Source organism: Sorex araneus, chromosome 1 (genome assembly GCF_027595985.1).
Source record: "Sorex araneus isolate mSorAra2 chromosome 1, mSorAra2.pri, whole genome shotgun sequence".
Taxonomy (NCBI): domain Eukaryota; kingdom Metazoa; phylum Chordata; class Mammalia; order Eulipotyphla; family Soricidae; genus Sorex; species Sorex araneus.
Genome location: NC_073302.1, coordinates 440,991,706 through 441,012,624, shown reverse-complemented (window position 1 = coordinate 441,012,624; position 20,919 = coordinate 440,991,706). Strand labels below are relative to the sequence as shown.

The 20,919-nt window shown below is 60.4% G+C and overlaps 1 protein-coding gene across 1 annotated transcript in view; it reads right to left on the bottom strand.

Moving 5' to 3' along the window:
- CLCN1 (chloride voltage-gated channel 1) overlaps positions 1–16,621 on the bottom strand; it is a 39,752-nt gene extending 23,131 nt beyond the window's left edge. Inside the window, exons 1-7 of the mRNA XM_055146498.1 lie at positions 16,442–16,621; positions 14,352–14,475; positions 12,458–12,589; positions 11,849–11,977; positions 10,549–10,682; positions 9,039–9,116; positions 7,574–7,652 (exon numbers count right to left, since the gene is read on the bottom strand). Coding sequence (XP_055002473.1) covers positions 7,574–7,652; positions 9,039–9,116; positions 10,549–10,682; positions 11,849–11,977; positions 12,458–12,589; positions 14,352–14,475; positions 16,442–16,621 — 856 coding nt within the window. The remainder of the gene's footprint in view (positions 1–7,573; positions 7,653–9,038; positions 9,117–10,548; positions 10,683–11,848; positions 11,978–12,457; positions 12,590–14,351; positions 14,476–16,441) is intronic.
- Between the last annotated feature and the right edge of the window lie 4,298 nt (positions 16,622–20,919).

Here is a 20,919-nt window from a genome sequence, read left to right as displayed (position 1 = left end):
GCGGGGGTCAGGGGTGGCGGGGGTGGGGGAGGGGGACATGGGCGGACAGACACCTGGGGAGGGGGGGTCAAGGGCAGCAAGAGCAAGGGGAGACCCTGCTGTACCGGAGCCCCACTGGGGGGCCACAGAGAGAAGCGAAGGTGCCTTGGGGGAGCCCCCGCCCCCCCGGCCCACTGCTTCCCCTGCCCGCCTGGCCTGGCCTGGCCTGCAGACGGCACGGCTCTGGGCTCTGGGCTCTGAACTGGCAGTGACACGCCTCTAGCTTGGCTGCTGGGGCTGGCGGATGCAAGATCTGGAGCAGGATGGGAAACAGGACGCCTTGATGCCCACCAAGTCCACGGACCAGATGGTCCGGCCCATTTCCCATCCTTTAGGGAGCAGGTGGGCGAGGGAGGCACCGGGGCCTGAACAGTTATGAAAATGACCAGCGAGGAGGCGTCCAGAGCAGGTGGGGTAGAGCGGCTGAGCGGGCTCAGACCGAGAGTCTCCCTAGCAGCCCCCCCACCTCATCCGCGCCCCCTCCTCCCACGTCCCTGGTACCCCAAGGCATCATCATCAAAAAGGGCACCCGAAGAACAGACAGGTGAGGAGTCTGGAGGGATCTACAGTGCTCATCACTGTCGCACTGTCATCCCGTTGCTCATCGAGTTGCTCCAGCGGGCACCAGCAACGTCTCCACTGTGAGACTTGTTGTTACTGTTTTTGGCATATTAAACGCTCATATCCCAAATAATGACATGGGGGCGGGGATGTCGTGGGATTGGCTTTACAATTTTCACAGTGGGGGCCGGAGTGAGAGCACAGCAGGGAGGGCGTTGGCCTTGAATGCTGCGGACCCGGGTTTGATTCCTGGCATCCCATAGGGTCCCCTGAGCCTGCCAGGAGTGACCACTGAGCACAGAGTCACGGTTAAGTCCTGAGTCCTGCCCTGTGTGACCCCCAAAACAAACCAAACAAGCAAGAACAACAACAGCAACAACATTCACGTGGGAAAAAGCTGACTTTCCAAAGGAGGAAGACAAGGCCCCCCTTTAGGGGTTCAAAACAAGGATGGGTGGGAAGGTGGGCAGAGAGGGGAAGACAAGCTCAGGCTTGAGTCGGCTTCTTTCTGAGGGCAGAGGCGAGAGCGGAAAGTGAGGAGGAGTGTGGGGACACAGGGCATGAAGCCACACCCAGGAGATGGGAAGGAAACCCTGGACCAGGCAGAATCTCTCCTGCCTGTGGTTTCACTTCCCAAGCGTTATGGGGTCACTGAGGTCCAGCATAGTATGTCTAAGTGGATACCTGGGGACAGAGAACACTTTTCCATGACCTGAATTACAGCCTTTGATACTGGTTCTGGACTAGAGTGATAGCACAGCGGGTAGGGCATTTGCCTTGCACGTGGCTGACACGGGTTTGATTCTCCGCCCCTCTCGGAGAGCCCGGCAAGCTACCGAGAGTATCCCGCCCCCACGGCAGAGCCTGGCAAACTCCTTGTGATGTACTCAATATGCCAAAAACAGTAACAACAAGTCTCACAATGGAGACGTTACTGGTACCCGCTCGAGCAAATCGATGAACAGGGGGACGACAGTGCTACAGTGATACTGGTTCTATTTTGGCAGTTGTCCATCTCTTCCTGGGCTTAACTTATAAATCCTCTATCCCGGATCAGAGCTACACGTCCCATCTCTAGGAGGAAACACTGCAGGGAAGGTTGGCCGCTATCCAGAGTTGCAGCCACCCAGTGGGTGGGTCTCAGCCCCCAGACTAAGGGGCACTCCTGGGTTCGGAATAAGGGAACAGGCTTTGATTACATGCAAAGTCAAGACTGAGGGCAAACATGACCTGTGTGGGTGGTGGAATCTGAGGACTGAAGGAAGTTCCACAGAAGGAAGCTTACCGTGGCGGTGAAGGGGGTTGTGAGGAGAAGGGGCAGGGGGGTGGGGTGGGAGGGACACTGGGATGATGATGGTGGAGGGAAGCTGATGCTCTGTACTAGAAGACATTCAGCACGAAATTCTATCATTAACTGTAATGTAAACGACTCCTAAGATTTTATACATGCGGTGCAAAAATTTTATACATAATTTAAATATATTTATAATATGTACAATATGGGGTGGAGCGATAGCAGAGCGGGTAGGGTGTTTGCCTTGCATGCGGCCGACCTGGGTTCAATTCCTCCGTCCCTCTCAGAGTGCCCAGCCAGCTACTGAGAGTATTCCGCCCGCATGGCAGAGCCTGGCAAGCTACCCGTGGCGTATTCAATATGCCAAAAACAGTAACAAGTCTCACGATAGAGATGTTACTGGTGCCCGCTGGAGCAAATTGATGAACAATGGGAAGATAGCGCTATAGACAGACAGTGCTACAATATAGATATTTATATATATATTTTTATATTTATACATAATTATATATCACTGTATCACTGTTATCCCATTACTCATCAATTTGCTCAAGCGGGCACTAGTAACGTCTCCCTTGTAAGACTTGTTACTGTTTTTGGCATATGAAATATGCCACAGGTAGCTTGCCAGGCTCTACCATGTGGGTGGGATACTCTCGGTAGCTTGTCGGGCTGAGAGGGGCGGAGGAATTGAACCCAGGTCGGCCACGTGCAAGGCAAACGCCCTACCAGCTGTGCTATCACTCCAGCCCACATAACTATATATAAATATATATACACATATATATGTATATGTATATATATGTATATATATATATACACACACAACCGGGCTGTACCTGGCAGTGCTCAGGGATCACTGCTGGTCGTGCTCAGAGGATGTTATGGGATGCCGGGGATCGAACCTGATTCAGCTGCATGCGAGGCAAGTGCCCTCCCACTGTACTATCTCCCCAGCGCCCCACTGATTAGTAAGAAACAGTCCCTAAGACCCTGGCAGGCTTCCACGCTAGGAACAGTGAGGAGCCCAGGGGATGCAGCTCAGAATGAGAGGGACGGGCAGAGGGAGACCCAGGGGAGTCTGTGCCCCACACACCTCCCCCCTCTATGGAGCTGCTCTGAGTTTCCGCTCCCTCTCCTCCAGTCAGAGCCGCAGCGCCCCCCTTCTGTGCCCTGGGCCACAGCCAAAGTCCATTTCTGAATCCAGGGGCACCCCCCATCCCATGGGTGACGGTCAGGCTTCACCGTGAGACAAGTGCTAGGGCAGCCCACGTCCTACCCTGCACCCCTCTCAGAGCACCTGAACGACGCCAGCGTCGGCCCACATGCCACCTTTCAGTTCCTGACTCCGGGGGACGAGGTCATTCTCGCCAAGGCGGGTCCCCCGCCCTGCAGAGTCCCTGCCCCTCCAGGATCTCTGCAGAGCTCTGGCCACACACAGTCAGATGTGATCCTGGGTTGACACCTCTGTCCCCGCTAGCATCGAAAGTTCCCTTGAACCCAACACCTAAGTCAGTACCCGGCACAGAATCTAGGCTCAACGGCTCTTCAATGGGGGATCTGGAGAAGGGAGGGGAGGAGAAGGGAAGAGAGGGAGAGGGAAAGAGAAGGCGGGAGGGGAGGGCAGGGGAGGGAGGGAAGGATGGTTAGAGACGAGGGAGGGGAGAAGGAAGGAGAGAGTAGGGAAAAAAAGGAGGGAGGACAGAGGGAAGAAGAGAAAGAAAGGGAAGGAGAGGAGAAAGGAGTTGAGGAGACGAAACCGGAGGAAGGGGAGAGTAGGGAGAGAGGACAGAGGAGCCGAGAGAAGGAACAGAAGAGAACAGAATGGGTGGAATTTCAGAGAGCGCAGTGAGGAATCGGCAATCTGGGGCACACGGAGCCTTGCCAAGCCCCTCTGCACCCCAGATCCTGAAATCGCATCCGGGGAGGCAGCGGCCTCCATTGACCCAAAAGGAGGCTTTGGCCCAGTGAAAGGTGGGGTTCGGGCTTCCTAAACTCAGTAGAACAGCGAGTCTCCCCCTGCAGTACCTGAGGAAACCAAAGACCACGCCGGTTTGTCTGGGTGTGAGCCACCCAACTCAGAGTCGTGTATAACCGAGTTTTGAGCTCCGGGCAAGATTTCCTTTGTCACAACAGTGCCGGGTGACATTGCTCCGGCAGCCGGTCACTGTATCCTCAGGAATGAGAACCCATTTGAATAGGATCCTGCACCCAGGACAGAATGTGCTGCTAAAATTAGGAAACAAAGCGCCGAGTGCAAGACAGGCTTGGGGAGTCTTGCTCCCGGGTGGCAGGGGTCCCCCTCTGTCCTCTCCTGCAGCTCCTGATCCTCCGTCCCACCCAGAACCTTCCGTCAGCCTCGTTTATGGCCCATCTTTAACTGCCTCTTATAGGCGTCTGGCTAGCCAAGGTTTTTGTTGGTTTTGTTTTTGAGTCACACCCAGCAGTGCTCTGGGCGTACTCCGGGCTGCCTTGGGGTACCAGCTGCGGAGCCAGGGTTGGAACCCAGTTCGAACGTCTTATGGCATTACCACTGTCCTATCTTTCTGGCCCCTTGCCAAGTTTTTTTTTCCCCTGGCACCTCCCTACACTTTAGATGCGGTATCCTGTTTATCCTCAACATTAAAACTAAAGAACCTCAACATTAAAACTAAGCTTGATCAATCTCCCAAACCTGTGTTCCCTATGCGTTTTGCTTTCTTCTTTTTTTTCCTCCTTTTATTTTGGGGCCACACCTGGCAGTGCTCAGGACTTACTCCTGGCTCTGTACTCAGGGATCACTCCTGGTGGGCTCTGGCAAACCATCCGGGGATGGAGGGATTGAACCCAGGTTGGTCGAATGCGAGGCAAACGCCACACCCTATCGCTCTGACACCCAGTTTTACTTTCTATGACTTTTATATGGCCTACATGTCTCAATCCTCTCTCTCTCTCTCTCTCTCTCTTTCTCTCTCTCTCTCTCTCTCTCTCTCTCTCTCTCTCTCTCTCCCCCTCCTAAACAGTATCAGGATACTGACAACAGTGTTTTTGTTCATCTTGGATTAATCTCGTTCATCAAGGGGCTAGTCTAATCCTGCCTGCATCTGCTTCGGGGTTCAAAGAACAGGCCAAGCTGGCCACGTCTGCTGGCTTCTTCAAAACCCTCATTCAGCTCCCTTCCAGTGGTGACGCTTCTCTCCTTCTTCTTGCAGCTATAAAGCCATAAAGAAGAGCTCTTTCGGGTACCCTGGGGAAAACTGTAGCATAAAGAATCCATGTGTGTGTGTGTGTGTGTGTGGTTTCTCAGTCCCTGGTGATTTCAACCCCTGTCCAGACCCATTTCCTTTATTCCTTTCAATCCTTCGGCAAAGTCTCTCCCTTGCAAAACTCACTCCCCAGGTTCTGATCGCCTCGAAGCTTCGTCTGTCTGTTTAGAACGGTTAGCCTTCCCTCTTCCCCCTGCAGGTTCTCACTGACTAGTCGAATCTCTGCTCATATACTGTATCTTTGTGTGTATGTGTGGGGAGAAACTTAGCCTGCTCATCCCCAGGGACTCCGGGGGAAGTTCCCTCCGCCTATTCCCCAGGGCACTGAGACATGGTGTAGCCTCGCTCTGCGCCTGCCTGTTTACACCTTCCAGGGAAACTCCAGCCGGTCACCCAGAACAAATGAACACAACGCACTGCCCCCAAATTGTCTTTTTGGTAGTCTGCGGAAGTGCATCGTAGATGGAATTAAGAATTTACTAGACAGGGGGCTGGAGCAATAGCACAGCGGGGAGGGCATTTGCCTTCCACGCAGCCGACCCGGGTTCGATTCCCAGCATCCCATATGGTCCCCTGAGCACCGCCAGGGTAATTCCTGAGTGCAAAGCCAGGAGTAACCCCTGTGCATCGCCGGGTGTGACCCAAAAATAAAAAATATATATAAAAAAGAGAATTTACAAGACAGTAGAGGGAGTCGGGTGCTTGTCTTGCATGCAGCAGGAACGATCCCTGAGCACTGAGCCAGGAGTGATCCCTGAGCACTGAGCCAAGAGTAATCCCTGAGCACTGGGCCAGGAACCTGCGCCCTGCCGGGCAAGGCCCCAACTAAACAACACCAGAAAAGCCTTGTCAGGAGAGGGGCTGGAGACGGTCGAGTTTGGGAGCGAAGCCTTTGCCTACGGGAGCTCAGGCTTCGGCGCCCGGGTCTGCCGGGACCCCCAGCCTTCCCGAGAGCACCCTGGAGGGCAGAAGCCCCCCACAAGCATCACCCAGAGACCAGAGAGAAAACTAAATTAGAGGGAACCAGTGATCAAAAGACGACTTGTTTTCCTTTCCCTGGGAAGCCGCGCGTAACCCCGGCCAGTGTGTCCCTTATTCGCCACGGAACCTGAGCACCCTGGGAGCCCCCCAGCTTTCCCACGCTGACCCTCTGGTCGTGCCAAGAGCAGTGCTCCCTCTGCCTCTTCCTCCGGGCTCCACCCACCCGGCACTCTGCCTTGGACCGAGAACCGTCCGCAGGTCTCTCGGGAACGACAGCTTCATGCCGAACACGCGTTCGCTTAGTAAACTAAGTCTCTTCCCTTCCAAAGAACCCGACGGAGTGGGGGCGGGGGAGTCTCAGTGTCGACCTGTCTTAAAAACATTTTCTGGAGCTTCCGGATTTGCCAGACCAAAGAGCCAGCAGAGCAAGCGTGGGCCACGGGGCGCAAACTCGCATGCGTGCAGCACCCCGGGAAATGCCACCTCACTGGTAAGACCCCCACTCCCGGGACTGGAGTTGACGGGGCGGGGGGGGAACAGAGGGAACCGGAGACGAACCAGCTCCCAATCTGGAGCGCGCGCCAGTGAGTCCAGCCCATCTCATGAACTCCGCAGGCCGAGCCTCGAGGCACCCCTGGGCCCACGCATCCCCCACAGGAGGAAACGCACCTGGAAACGCACCTTCCCCAGGGGTGCACTCAGGAAACAGCGTCTCCCCAGCCTTGGGCTTCACCAGGTACGGACAGCTGGTGCGTTTTTATCATCAGCCCATCCGATCAGTGGCCCCTAATAACCCCTGCTCCTAGATAGCACAGCGGGGAGGGCGTTTGTCTTGCACGCGGCCGACCCGGGTTCGATCCCCGGCATCCCATAGGGTCCCCCAAGCACCGCCAGGAGTAATTCCTGAGTGCAGAGCCAGGAGTAACTCCTGAGCATCGCTGGGTGTGACCCAAAAGGCAAAAATAAAATAAAATAACCCCTGCTCCTGTTCATCTGCCTTCCACGGACACTACCGGGCCGGAAAGCACACGCAGAGGCCGGAGACGGAGTCTAGTGAGTTGGCTGCTTGCCTGGCACGCGGCTGGCCGGGGCTCGGTCCCTGTACCAGACGGTCCCCAGGCCACAGAGCCCCCGGAGTGGCACCTGCGCACGCTTGGGCGCTGCCCCCCGCTCCCCTCAATCTAAGCAGACGGGGAGGGCAGGGTGGGCGGCCCAAGCGTACGTGCCCTGCACGTGGGCCGCACCCTCTCTCTGCCCCCCTGAGACCTCCGCGTGACGCAGCGCCCGCCTCTCCACCCTGCGCCTCGCCCAGCTCTGCCTGCACGCACGGCCCGCTCGGGAGGCGGCTGCGCGGCTGACTCCTGTTTGAACCTGTAAGACTGGCGGCTCAGGCAGGCGGGCCAGAGCCGGAGCACGGCCAGGCGAGCCCTGCGGGCGGGGGGGTTGCACTTGCCTCCGAGCGGTGTCCCAAAACAACAGCCGACGCCCACCGCACAGCCCACCGTCAGGGTGTCGGTGTAGTAGTAGGGCTGCTACTGGGGGAGAGATGGACAGGGGGAGAGAGGGAGGGAGGGAGGGAGAGAGAGAGAAGGAGAGAGGGAGAGAGAGAATGAGAGAGAGGGAGAGGAGGAGAGAGAGAAAAGGAGAGAAAAGGAGAGAGGGAGAGAGAGAGGAGGAGGAGAGAGGGAGAGAGAAGGAGAGAGAAAGAGGGAGAGAGAGGAGGAGAGAGAGGGAGAGAGAAGGAGAGAGAGAGGAGGAGAGAGAGAAAGAGAGGAGAGAGGGAGAGAGAGAGGAGAGAAGGAGAGAGAGAGAGGGAGAGAAGGAGAGAGACAGAGAAGGAGAGAGAGAAGGAGAGAGAGGGAGAGAAGGAGAGAGACAGAGAGAAGGAGAGAGACAGGAGAGAGACAGAGAGAAGGAGAGAGAGAAGGAGAGAGACAGAGAGAAGGAGAGAGAGAAGGAGAGAGAGAGACAGAGAGAAGGAGAGAGACGGAGAGAGACAGAGAGAAGGAGAGAGAGGGAGAGAGACAGAGACAGAAACAGAGATAGAGACAGAAACAGAGACAGAGACAGAGAGAGACAGAGAGAGAGAGAGGAGCGAGCAGGGGTGGGGAGTCAGGCAGGGGAGGCGTAAGTCACAGGCCCGGCACACGGGCCCCCGTCCAGTCCTGCCGAGATTCCCCCCTGCCCAGCACAGCTCCCGGTGAGCGGCAAACAGGAAGTGACCTCCCTGGGCATCCCTGTGCAGGGCCGGACTCGGGAAAGGAAAGAAACGTCGGGCCAGCGCGTGGCAGGCCAGTGAGCCAAGAAACGGCCACCCCCGAGAGGCCGGAAGTAGGCTCACTCAGGGCGGGCGGGGGGTGTCACTTAGCAGGAGGGGGGTGGGACGGGCTGGAGACGCGGGATCCCTCTTGGGGGTGTCAGATGCTGGGGTCACTCCCTGAATGCCCGCCCACCAGCCCGCCTGCAGCGCCGCCCTCCCCCTCAAAGCGGACAGCGACACCACTCCCCCCCCCCCCGCACCCCTGTCCCCGGCAGGCTCAGCACCCCGCTGGGAGGAGGGGACTTGCCTCCGATGGGGGCCGCAAAGCAGCACCCCACGCCCACGGCGCAGGCCGGCACCAGGAGGTCAAGCTGGCCGGGCACAGTCTGCAACAGAGAAGCGCGGGGACCACGGGAGGGCCGGGCAGGACACGGGGGTGGGGGCCAGCAGGCGCGTGGGGGTGGGGGGTGGCGGGCGGCAGGGATGAGGGGCAGGGGGCGCGCAATGGCCGGGACCGGCGGGGAGCGTGTGTGGCGGGGGGAGCGGGGCTCAGCACGGTGCCCATGCCAGCATTGCGGCCAGCCCAGAGCACAGGCAGCCCCGCCCGCCCCCCCTCCCACCTCCCCGCCCCCCCGCCAGCCAGTGTGACCCTCCCTACCTCATAGACGCCGCAGAACACCGACATGAACTTGCTGAGCACAGCCGCACAGATGCTGGCGATGTGGACGAAGGGGCCCTGGCGGGCGGGCGGGAGGGAGGGAGGAGGTGGGTGAGGCCTGGGGAAGACTGCAGGGGGGTCTGGACTAACAGTCAGGGGCTCCGGGCTGGGGACTGGGTGCTGGGATGCAGCAGGAAATAAGAGGGCGCCCCTGTAGTTTCTACTCCTCCCCCCCCCGCCCTCACTCACCCCGCCGCCATTCATTCCCCACCCCAGAGACCAGGGGAGCAGAGACCCCCGCCACATGTCCCTTCTATGTCACTTGGGTGCTGAGGGCTTTGGAGCAAACCAGAGGGGTGGGGGTGCGGTCAGGGAAGGGGCCGGCCAGCAGGTCCGCGCGGAGAGCAAGACACGGGTGTGCATGTCAGGGGAAGCAGAAGCAAATGCAGGAGCCTGGAGAGGGGCCAAGCACGGCTGGGGGCCGGGGGGGCGGGGAGGGCGGGAGCTGATGCCAACCCCACCCGTGAGAGGCAGCTTGCCCGGATGGCTCCCGGGCTGGGGGGGTCTGGCCTCCGGGGAGGCCCTCAGGTGCAGTTTGGATTTGACTCCAACTTCTGGAGCAGAAGCCAGGCCTTCCTGATCCCATTTAGAAAAGGCAACGGGGTGTGTGTGTGTGTGTCTGTGTGTGTCTGTGTCTGTGTGTGTCTGTGTCTGTGTGTGTGTCTGTGTGTGTGTCTGTGTGCGTGTCTGTGTGTGTGTGTGTCTGTGTGTGTGTGTGTGTGTGTGTGTGTCTGTGTGTGTGTGTGTGTGTGTGTGTGTGTGTGTGTGTGTGTGTGTGTGTGAGGGGCCCAGAGCGCTAGGACGGCCGAGCTGGGTTCAGTCAATCCCCAGCACCACGACGTCTGGTCCCTGAGCCCCAAGTGTGGAGGCAGGAGGAAGCCCTGCACACGGCCGGTGTGACGGGAAACTAACACACCACAAAAGGCAGGGGTGGGGCGGGAGATGCTCTGAAGGCCGGGGTGCGGGCTTTTTGATCATCCCAAGCCCAGGATCCGGGAGCACTCGCGGGAGTGACCCCCCACGAGCCGCCCCCACCCGAACCAGCAGAAGGCCACACTGTCGGGTGCAGCCCTGGGAAAGCCCGGCTTATCCGTGCCAAGGGAGGAAACGGTCTGGCCGTGCTCCGGCACCATCTCCCCGCCGTCCTGGGGGACACCGGGCCGCCCAGAGGACATTCCTCTTAGTCTGGAGACTTTCCGCTCGTCCCAGCCGGGGCCGCTGCTGGCACCCCCTGGACAGAGGCCAGAGCTGCTGGCGGGCATCAGGTCGGGCGCGGGGGGTCCTGTCCCCAGCAGCCCCGAGTGCCGACAGGCCCCGGCTGGGCGCGGTCTGCTCTGGGCTCTGCTCATTCTGCTCTCCGACCCCCACCCTCCATCCCCGAGGGCTCCTGGACCTCGTGGCCAGAGCTCTGGGCCCCGGTGTCCCCATGCTCCCCACCCCTCGGACCCACCTCCTTGCCCACCGGGATGCCGCTGCCCAGCCCGGCCGTCAGCGCCACCACCTTGGCCACGAAGGCCTTGAGCGTGAGGTACTCCTTCAGGACCACCCCGCGCAGGATGGTCTTCATCTCCGGGATGCCCGAGCCTGGGAGGGCGGCGGAGGCGAGAAGGGAGGTGAGTTCGCGCTGATAAAGCCATCAAAACTTGAAGCAAGCTGACAGCGAGAGAAGTGAAAGGCTGAGTCCTCAGCTCCCCGGACAGAGGGCACTTCCTTTTCCTTTCTCTTCCATCTGTATTGAGTTCCCGGCAAGCTACCGAGAGGATCCCGCCTGCACGGCAGAACCTGGCAAGCTCCCTGTGGCATATTCGATATGTCAAAAACAGTAACAACAGGTCTCATTCCCCTGACCCTGAAAAGAGCCTCCAATCGTTGGGAAAGACGAGTAAGGAGAGGCTGCTAAAATCTCAGGGCTGGGATGAATGGAGACGCTACTGGCGCCTGCTCCAATAAATTGATGAACAACGGGATGACAGTGATACAGTGATACAGTGACTGAGTTCCTGGGGTTCCTAATACCGCTCACGCTAGTCTTATGCAGACAGCATTCCTACACCACCCCACTCCGCTGAGTCTTCCTGTCCTTCCACCGCTGCTCTAAGCACGCCTGCTACCCCTTGACCCCCTCCCCAGATACGTTCAGGGGAAGCTCTAGAAGCTTCTAGAAACTCTCCCGTTTGCATGTCTCTGGCTGCTGGTGTCTCTTGATAGCCCACGGCAGAGAGCGATCATAGTTTGACAGGGGAGGGAGAGTGACAACGGTGCCCGTATAGATGAACCAAGTGAAACTTGAAATTAAAAAAAAATAATCACTGTCACTGTCACTGTCATCCCGTTGCTCATCGATTTCTTTGAGCGGGCACCAGTAACGTCTCTCACTGTGAGACTTATTGTTACTGTTCTGGCATATCCAATACGCCACGGGTAGCTTGCCAGGCTCTGCCGTGTGGGCGTGATACTCTCGGTAGCTTGCCAGGCTCTCCGAGAGGGCGGAGGAATCGAACTCGGGTCGGCCGCGTGAAAGGCGAACGCCCTACCCACTGTGCTATTTATTTATTTTTTTAATAATAAAATAAATAAAGAGAAGGGAGATGAGGACACGGGGGGAGGGGGTGAGGAAAGCAGCCGGAGGTGTGGCAGGGCTGGGTGAGGCACGCGTGTGAGTGTGTGTGTGTGTGTGTGTGAGGGGGCGAGGGGCGGCTGCAGGCCAGGCCTGGCAGGGCAGGGGTGGGGCGGGCGGGTGTGTTTCTCACCGACGGCTTGCGGGGAGATGAGCTGGCAGAAGAGGGCGCTGAAGAGGATGAGGACCAGCGGGAAGGTGACCCAGGCCAGGAACTGCAGCCCCAGGTTGGGCTGCATGCGATAGTAGGTCCACTTGTAGGCTGCAGAGACAACGGGCGGGTGCCGGGGGGGGGGGGGGGGCGGGGACTCAGCTCCACGGGGCTGGGGTGCGGGGTGACGGGCGCATGCAAGGAGCAGTTCTCACGGGGGGAGGGTGGGTGGCGGCCCGGGGGCGGGCTCCGAGTCTCCATTCCCCCGTACCTGTGGAGGGGGGGACACACCAGGGCCCACCCGCACGGTGGTGGGGGAGGTGGGGGCCGGGTGGGCTGGGACCCCAGAGTGCAACAGCCGCCCCGTGGGCTCAGAACTGAGGGTTCCCAGGACTGGGGACGCTCACAGCCCACGCTGGGCAAAGCAAGACAGGATGAGGTGGCACCCGAGCTCGGCTGGTCGCAGTTGGAGGGGCAGGAGGAAGGGATGGGCACGGATGTGGGCTGTGGGCCCCCCGCCCCCCGCTCCTCAAGCACACCCAGTTTTCCCCAGACAGGGCCTGGCGGGGGCCACCGGCCCTTTGCACCTACCCTGCAGGGCTTTGGCGCTGATGTAGTCCATGCACCAGCTGACCAGCGCCATGAGCAGGCCCAGCAGCACCAGGAAGATCCAGTCTTCCCCCAGCTGTCTCCTCACCGCGCGGCCCAGGCGGCGGAGGCAGTCTAGGAGGGGGTGGGCGTGAGCGGGACGGGGGAAGGCAGAGTCACTGCTGCCCGCGCTGGCCCGGGCCGAGTTCCCTGACCGTCTGCAGAGCAGTGGTCTGCAAACTCTGGGCCGAGGCCCGGTGCTGCTCTGCAGATGCTGGGTTTGGGGTTTGGGGGTTTCTGGTTTTTGGTTTTCCCCCCGACGGTCTGGGGGAAAGTCGCAGCAGCCGACACCTGCCGTGGGGGTGTCAGCATAGCGTCTTCTCGGACACAGCGCTGCAGCTCCCGCAGGGGCGGGCTTCACGCCAGTGCCCCTGACCTTACAGATGGCTTTTCCCGTCAGAAATGGAGAACTGGGGCTGGAGTGATAGCACAGCGGGTAGGGTGTTTGCCTTGCACGCGGCCGACCCGGGTTCGAATCCCAGCATCCCATATGGTCCCCTGAGCACCGCCAGGGGTAATTCCCGAGTGCATGAGCCAGGAATGACCCCTGTGCATTGTCGGGTGTGACCCCCCCCCAAAAAAAAAGAAACGGAGAACTGAACGGCAGTAGGAAGCTCACTGCAGGGGAGGGGGAGGGGCGTGGGACAGAGGGTGGCACTGGGTCAGGAGGGGCGGGGAGGTGGTATCTGGCGGAAGGTGCAGTGCTGGAACCCCATTATTAACGGTCTTCTGGACCGGTGCCTAAAGCTAAGGAATAATCATACAGAAAAGAGAGTGTTTGATGGGCTGGAGGGGCTAGCACAGCGGGAAGGGCATTTGCCTGGCACGTGGCCAGCCCCGTTGTATCCACCGCGTCCCAAATGGTCCCCCTGGCACCACCAGGAGTGATTCCTGAGTGCAGAGCCAGGAGTAGCCCCTGAGCATCGCTAGGTGTGGCCCCTCCAAAAAAAAAACAAGCAAACAAACAAAAAATAGAATGTTGCTTTCTCAACGGTCCCAGACGTCCTGCAGTTAGTATTTTTGTTTACCACTCAGTTTCTGGTTATTTAAAATTTAAATAGCTATGGGATTTTTTTTTTTTTACTGCATAATGGAACCACTGTCACTGTTATCTGGTTGCTCATCGATTTGCTGGAGCAGGCACCAGTAACGTCTCCATTGTGAGACTTGTTACTGTTTCTGTTACTGTTACTGTTACATATCTAATACTCCACGAGGAGCTTGCCAGGCTCTGCCCTGCGAGATACTTTTGGTAGCTTGCTGGGCTCTCTGATAATAGCAGACTTAAAAACCAAATATGAAAAAATAAGATTATAATTTCTTTGCAGTCCCTGTCTTAGCGGTCTGTGCAACACGTCTCCAATTTTCACTGCACCAAGGGTGTAAAAAGGTTAAAACCATAGGACAGAATAGGCACAGCGGGTAAAGGGTCTTCCTTTGCATGTGGCTGATTCTAGTTAGAATCCGGCACCACCTGTGGTCTTCTGGCTCGGCTGGGAGCGACCCTCTGAGCACAGAGCAAGAGTAAGCCCGAAGCATGACAGGATGAGCACCCAACAGTGAGCCCCCTCCCCAAAAAAGGTTTGGACACCAGCGGTATAATACAGGGGCTTGTCTCGTGCACTGACTCTCCATCCCGTTCAGAAGCCCCCAATACTGCTCCCTGCTGGAACCTTGAACTTCCTTCAAAAAACCCTGGTTTCTCTCCCCCCGCCCCCCCGTTACTGAGGGTGGAGGGGGGCGGGGGGCGGCCCTGTCTGAGCACTGGAGGGAGCTCTGCAGTGACTGCGACAGGCCCTGGGCCCCCGCCCCCCCGCCCCGACCCTGCAGCCCTCACCTTGACACTTGGAGTAGCGCTCCTCCTCCCGGCCGTCCTCAGAGGAGCTGGAGCCCGCCTTGGTGGGCCCCTCGGGGGGCTGCTCCTTGCCGGGAAACTGCTCTTTGCGGGGGTGGCCGTAAATCTGCACACAGGGAGCAAAAGCGGGGGCGTGGAGGAGCTCAAAGGAGCCGGCAGAGCCCCCGAGCACAGGAACCAGGAGCCCTGGGCGCGAATGCCACCCCCCCGGGGCGGCCCCTCTGCTGCCCACCGAGTTAGCCGGACGCTCGGTGCCAGGGCCGGGCACCCGCGGGGCGTTTGGCCGTGCTGAACGCAGCACTTCCCTCGCACCCCTGCGCGGGGTCCTACTTCTCACATTGATCCTGGGCACGTGCCCAGCCCACCCAGGGTGGGGGTCCTCAGACATGCCCCACGGCCCCGCCCACGGCCCCGCCCACGGCCCCGCCCCCGCGCCGCTGTGGGGAGCGCCTCCCAGTCTTGCCCAGAGCGTGCTCGCTGCACGCGGGCTCCAGAGAGGACGCAGAACAGCAGGCGCCCTGCACGCGTGTCTGGGGAGCTGGGGGAGCCCCACGCCCGCCCCCTGCTCTGGCTCCAGGAGGTGGGCGCGGGACGGGGGTTGTGTGTGCCTGGGCAGGGCAGGTGTGATTTCACTATTGTCACCCCTGGCAGGGGAGTTTCCGCCCTAGCCTGCCTGGACCAGCCGGTGGCCACGAGGTGAGGGATGAAGGCTGGGGGGGAGGGGATCTCCAGGCAGAGGACACCCCTTACGAGTCCCTTTGGGGGTCCCAGTGGGTGGAGGAGAGGAAGGGGCCACCCCCCACGGAAGCCCTTCGGGAAGGGGTGGGGCACAAGGGCGAGGGCAGGAGGCGGAGAGCCCGGCCCTGCGTTCTGGCCCGCAGCATTGGGGGTCAAGGAGGGGTGGGGTGCGGGGTGGTGAGGGGACAGGCTGGTGGCTGGGGGTCTCGGGTGTGCGTCGGGGCCGGGGAGCCACAGACTAATCTCCATCCTGACGGCCAAGCTGAAGCCCAAACTCTTTTTGCCACCAGCACCGGCCCCAGCACCTCCCCCAGCCCTTTGCTACAGGACGAGTCGGCTGCACGGGCGGGCACAGAGGGACCGCACCATCCTTTCCCCCAACTTGTATCCGGCCCCGATATGGCCGTGACCCCTGGCTGCAGTGGACGCTGGGCCCCGAGGGCATCTTTCTGCCCAGTGAGTGTCCCATTGCGCTCTAAGGCAGCCCAGGCCCCCTGCTCCAGGAAGCCCTCTTGGACTCACTCTGACCACCCCGCACCCCCCACCCCGTTCTCCCCCCAGGCCACCCTTCCAGCCACCCGTGGGGACACAGGACTGGGACAGGAATCCTCTGAGTATCTGCCTCCTTGGCCCCGGCCGTGGCTGGGTGACCCTCCCGGCCACCCTGAAGCGTCCAGCCCCGTCTATAGTCTCAGAGGAGCAGCAGGTGTTCCTCAGCTACCGGGGAGAGTCCCAGCCCCGAGTGACGGTCGCTCGTCTGCCCCACCAGAGCCACGCGCCGGCCAGCGAATGCCTCCCACCTCCCCTTCCCGAGACGCGCCCGGCCCCAGTCCTGGCCCGGGCCGAACCCTGTCACCTCGACCTCCTTGGCCTCTGGCTGGACACCTAAGCCGTGCTCCCTCCCCTGCAGCGTATCCCTTTCTTCTGCCCACGTCCCCGTGGCTCTGCTCTGGGGTCTCGGCTGCGACGGGGGAGCTCTGGGTGTGGGTGCGCGTCTGAGCCCCCTACCCACAGAGGCTCGGGTTCCTACACGGGCACAGCGACCGGCTTATGTAAGCCCGAGCTGGCGTGCCTGGTGGCCCGGCCACCCCCCCTAAAGAGCACTTGGGGGGTCCGGAAGTCAAGGTTGCACATGCAAAGCCCAGGAAGCGTCTCTCGGAGTGCGGCTGGGTGCAGGCTTGGCCTTGGCCGACTGTCCCCCTGGCACCCGTTCGTGCCCACGTACTGGCAGGGAAGGAAGACCCCGCTGCCCCCGGCCGTGCCTGGCCCTGAGTCGTCCCCCCCACCCCGGGACCCTCCGTCTCACCGCCCACCTCTCCTGCCGAGGACGGTACCTGTGTGGGGACCGAGTTGGGGCGGGGGCCGGCCCCCCTCCGGGGCCTGTGCTCGGGGCCTCCGTTCTCCGAGGGCAGTCCGTAGCTGGTGCAGTGCTCGAAGGGCAAGTACTGGTACTGGGGGACGCCCCCCCACCAGCTCTGCTCGTCCCCGCGCAGCTGGGACCCAGGCCCTGCCATGCCCCCTCCCCCGGCCGGCCCCCGCGGCGGCTCCTTAAGCCTCTCCTGCGGCCCGTCCCCAAGGCGTCTGGGGCAGCATGCCCACCCCCGGCTATTTATAGCCATCTGTCCGTCACATGACCCCCCGGGCACATCTGATCTGCTTGGGGTCGAAGCAGGTGTGAGGGTGGCGCAGGGGGGGGGTTGGGGGGGAGAACCTGGGGGCAGACCCGGGGGTTCCCTCAGTGGGGCCGGCGGCTCTGGCCCCTCTCTGGCCGCCCAGGGACTTCCTGACCCCTGCACCGGGCCACCTGTGCCTCTATAAATACTGCCCCACCGGGAGGGCAGAGGCCTCTCAGCCCGCGACAGTGCCCGGGCCAGTCCGGCCGTGCCCCTGCTGCCCCCCTCCGAGGCGCGGGGCGGTGAGGGCTGAGCTGCCGGACGGGGTGACCGTGAGGCCTGGGAACCCAGGGTCTCACCTGGCACAGCAGCTGGTGGCTCTCGGCCGCATCTTCCGGTTCCCGGGTTCCCGACTCCGGATCCGCCCGCGGCACTGTCCTCATCCGTCCCGTCCTCATCCCTGCGACGCTCCCCCCCCACCCAGCCCTCCTGCTGCGCTGGCGGCCAATGGTGCTCCGTGACACCCCTGGGTGCCACCTTTATCACCCACGGGGCGTGAGCGCTGGTGGGAAGCCTGGCGGGGAGCCTTTCCCCTCCCACCCAGATTGGTGTGGCCGAACTCGGCGGGGGGCCAGCACGGCCATTCCCACGGACCCTGGGGGCAGAAGGGGAAGTGGGCGGCGGCCTGCGGAGAGGACAGGGCTAGTGCCCCTGTGACTGCGACCACTGTGGAGGGTGATGGGGAAGTCCTCTCTGCCGCCCTTCCCTTTTCAGGCCAATAAACCCCTGACGGCCAAGGTCGGAGAATTCTCACTGGCATCGCTTGTCCTGTGAACCAATGAACCTTAGGACTTTCCTTCTGCTCTCAGCTCTCCCTGCAGGGGACCACACAGGTGTCAGGGTGAGGGTGTGGGACCCGTCACCGACGGCTGGCGTCTGTCCCGGCGTGGCCCAAGCTCCCAGTATGGACACCGAACATCTGCTCCAGCGTTTCAACTTGAAAGGAAAGAATGAGGGAGGGCAGGGGAGTAGCTGAAAGGGAGTAGAACGCTTGAGGTGCCTTGGGGCTGCTCAGTACCGCCCTGCAGGAGGCCCATTTGGGCTGGTCAGAACCACCCACTGGCCTAGAGCACCTGGCACAGGGAGCAGCACTGCGGGTAGCGGCTCGGAGCCTCTGAGAGTAGTTCGGGGTCGCAAGCCTTTTTGCACAAGGAAGCTTGGTTGGAAACATTACGTTTCACGTGTCCAGCACTGAAATTCGACTGGCGGTATCGTGATCGCCCGCAGAAGACCAGTTTGTAGCCGACAGTTCAGTGGATCCTCTCTGCCCACGGGTCACATGTTGTTCTCCTGGCAAGATTTTTGTTTATTTATTTCCCACATGCGAGTGAAATCACAGAGTGTATTGTTGAGGCCTAATCCTCTGTCTCCTGGTCCACCCATGCTGCGGATGTGACCAGACTTCCGCGCTCCCTAGAGTCGAGTGACACTCCACTTCAAGTCCATACCACACTCCTTCACACACGCCTCTGCCCACTGACGCTGAGGCTGCTTCCGGGGCCTGGACACTGAGAATGGGCTGCAAAGAACGTGAAGGAAAGGCAGGTGTGTGTCTGTGGGACTGTGTGTGGATGTGCATGTGTGAGCATGTATGTGTGCGTGTGTGTATTGAATTGGTGATAGAAATATGGAATACTTCTGAATGAGTGCAGCAGCCTTGCTCAGGGATCGTGTGTGTGTGTGTGTGTGTGTGTTGAACTGGTGATAGAAATATGGGATACTTCTGAATGAGTGCAGAAGCCTTGCTGAGGGATCTTGTGTGTGTGTGTGTATGAACATGTGGTGTGTGTGTGTGTGTGTGTGTGTGTGTTGAACTGGTGATAGAAATATGGGATACTTCTGAAAGAGTGCAGCAGCCTTGCTCAGGGATTGTGTGTGTGTGCGCGTGCGCATGTGGTGTGTGTGTGTGTTGAACTGGTGATAGAAATATGGAATACTTTTGAATGAGTGCAGCAGCCTTGCTCAGGGATCTTGTGTGTGTCTGTGTGTGTGTGTGTGTGTGTGTGTGTGTGTGTGTGTGTGTGTAAGCTTCCGAATGATCCCCTCAGTCTTGCTTAGGACCGTGCAGGTCCATCGCCTCTGCATCATTCCCACTTTGGGTATGGGCTGAAGCGAGAACTGACATTTGACCTAACTGAATGGTAACAGCCCAAGGCAGGAGCAGGTTTCCGAGCCTCAACCTCCCAGCCCCGGAGGACCGTCCTGCACCCACAGAGATGACGAGGGTGATGCCTTGAGGACTGAAGGTTATGCGATCCCCCGCTTCTGTGCAGGGGGAACCAGGAGATCCAAGGGCGTGGGTGTGATGAAAGGAATGTTTCCTTTCTTGAGAAAACAGTGCCAAGGGGAAGCTCTTTGCAGGGATTCAGAGACAGAAGAGATCTTTACCTGCGGGTGGAATCTAGTTCCCCCCAGGTAGTCATTGTCTGCAGGGAGTTCACAATCCCAAGACTGGAACACCCTCCTCCTTCCCCCCCACCCCTCCGGTTACGGAGGGAGCCGGCCAACAGAGGCAGGGGGAAATCCCTCACACTCTAAGTCCCCCGGAATAGCTCGAACCCTCCCCAGCCAGATCCTAAAATAAGGAGACTCAAAGGAAGCCGTGGCTGCTAGCGTAGGGCGGAGGGGGAGGACTTGAGTCACTGTCCCCAATGTGTCAGAGACAAGGAAAAGTTGAAATCTGGGTTATCTTGCCTGCAAGAGAGCAGGCAAGCGTCGCGTGTACCCGCCCCTCTGGCAGCCCCTCTGACGGGAGGTGATGCGGGAAGAGCAGTCGGGTTTCTGGGGAGCTCCGCTGGGTCGGCCCTAACTGCGAAAACAGGGTCATAAACCTGCATGCAGCCCGTCAGATCCGTGCCAGATGCCAGGATGAGCGTGAGGGGTTCGAACGCATCCTCTGGGGGACGATGGTGCCGGGAGGGTAAGACCCCGACCCTCTGCGGGCGGACAGGGCTCCGGCGGGAACGGGCGGGCTGACGGTGCCTGACCCTGAGCTTCCTCCACCAGTTTCCACGCATGACCGGTGCTGTCTGCCACCACGCCGTCTCCTGGGCCCCTTCCCGCATCAACGGAAGGACAAACACCTCCCTGGCCTGCACCTGTGTTTTCAGGCTCCCCCTGCTTCCAGAGAGACCCCCCTGGCAGGACATCCACCGTTGACTCCGCTCACATCGCTGCCCGCCGGGCCTGGTCCCACGGTCTCCTTTCCGAGTGTCAGCACGACAGCTGCGGCTTGTCGGGAAGAAGCCTCCCCGCCCTTGCAGCAGTCCTTCCAGGAGATGCCTCTCCTCGGGGGTCTGCTGGGCCTCGCCCCCCGGATCCTTCAGGGGCCCCAGGTCCCTCCCATGGCCCCTGACAGGTCTTTTCCTTCTTTTTCAGGCTTTTCAAACGTGGTCATTTCCCCGTCAGGCTGACTTCACAAAGCTGGAATCAAGTGTTTGGAAGAGCAGGAGCACTGTGGGAAGAGCAACCCCAAATGGCCCAGGCTCCCGGGGCTCCAAGGTCTGGTGGACCTGCTCTGAAGGCTGGAGCTCTGAGCTCCATCCTGGGACCCCGGCACGTGGTCTCCTGTCTGCCTCCTGGAGTAGACCCCCACCGAGACACAGCGGGCCGGGGGCCAGGAGCGCCGGGTAGGGCAGGCCTGTGTCCTGGGACGGCTGAGGAGAGCGGAAAGTACACACCCTCAAGCTGGGGTGTGGCAGGGCCCTCGGCCTGCGTTTCCTCATACAGGTGGGAGCGGAAGCGGCTGCCTGGAAGTCCCAGGGTGTCGGCCCAGAACTTTCACCTGAACTTGAACTTGCAGCCGCGGAAGGGAACATCACGGGGCTGCAGGGTCCAGCGGTCAGGGCTCTGGCCTTGGGTGCAGTTGGCTCGGGTTCCCTCTGGGCACCACCTCTGGTCCCCTGAGCCGCACCGAGAGTGTCCCCTGAAGGCAGAGCGGGGAGGCAGCCCACAGGTGTGACCCCCAAACCAAAGCCGAACACCCCACAGGGAGACCGCTAGTGACCGCCGGGCCGTTCTAACGGGCTCGCTCCCGAACTGAGGCCTGCTGGGGACCTTCCAGGGGAGCGGGGGGGGGGGGGGGGAGGGCAGACCCGGCAGGGCGGCCTCGCCACGGGGAAGAGGCTGCGTCCCCCGTT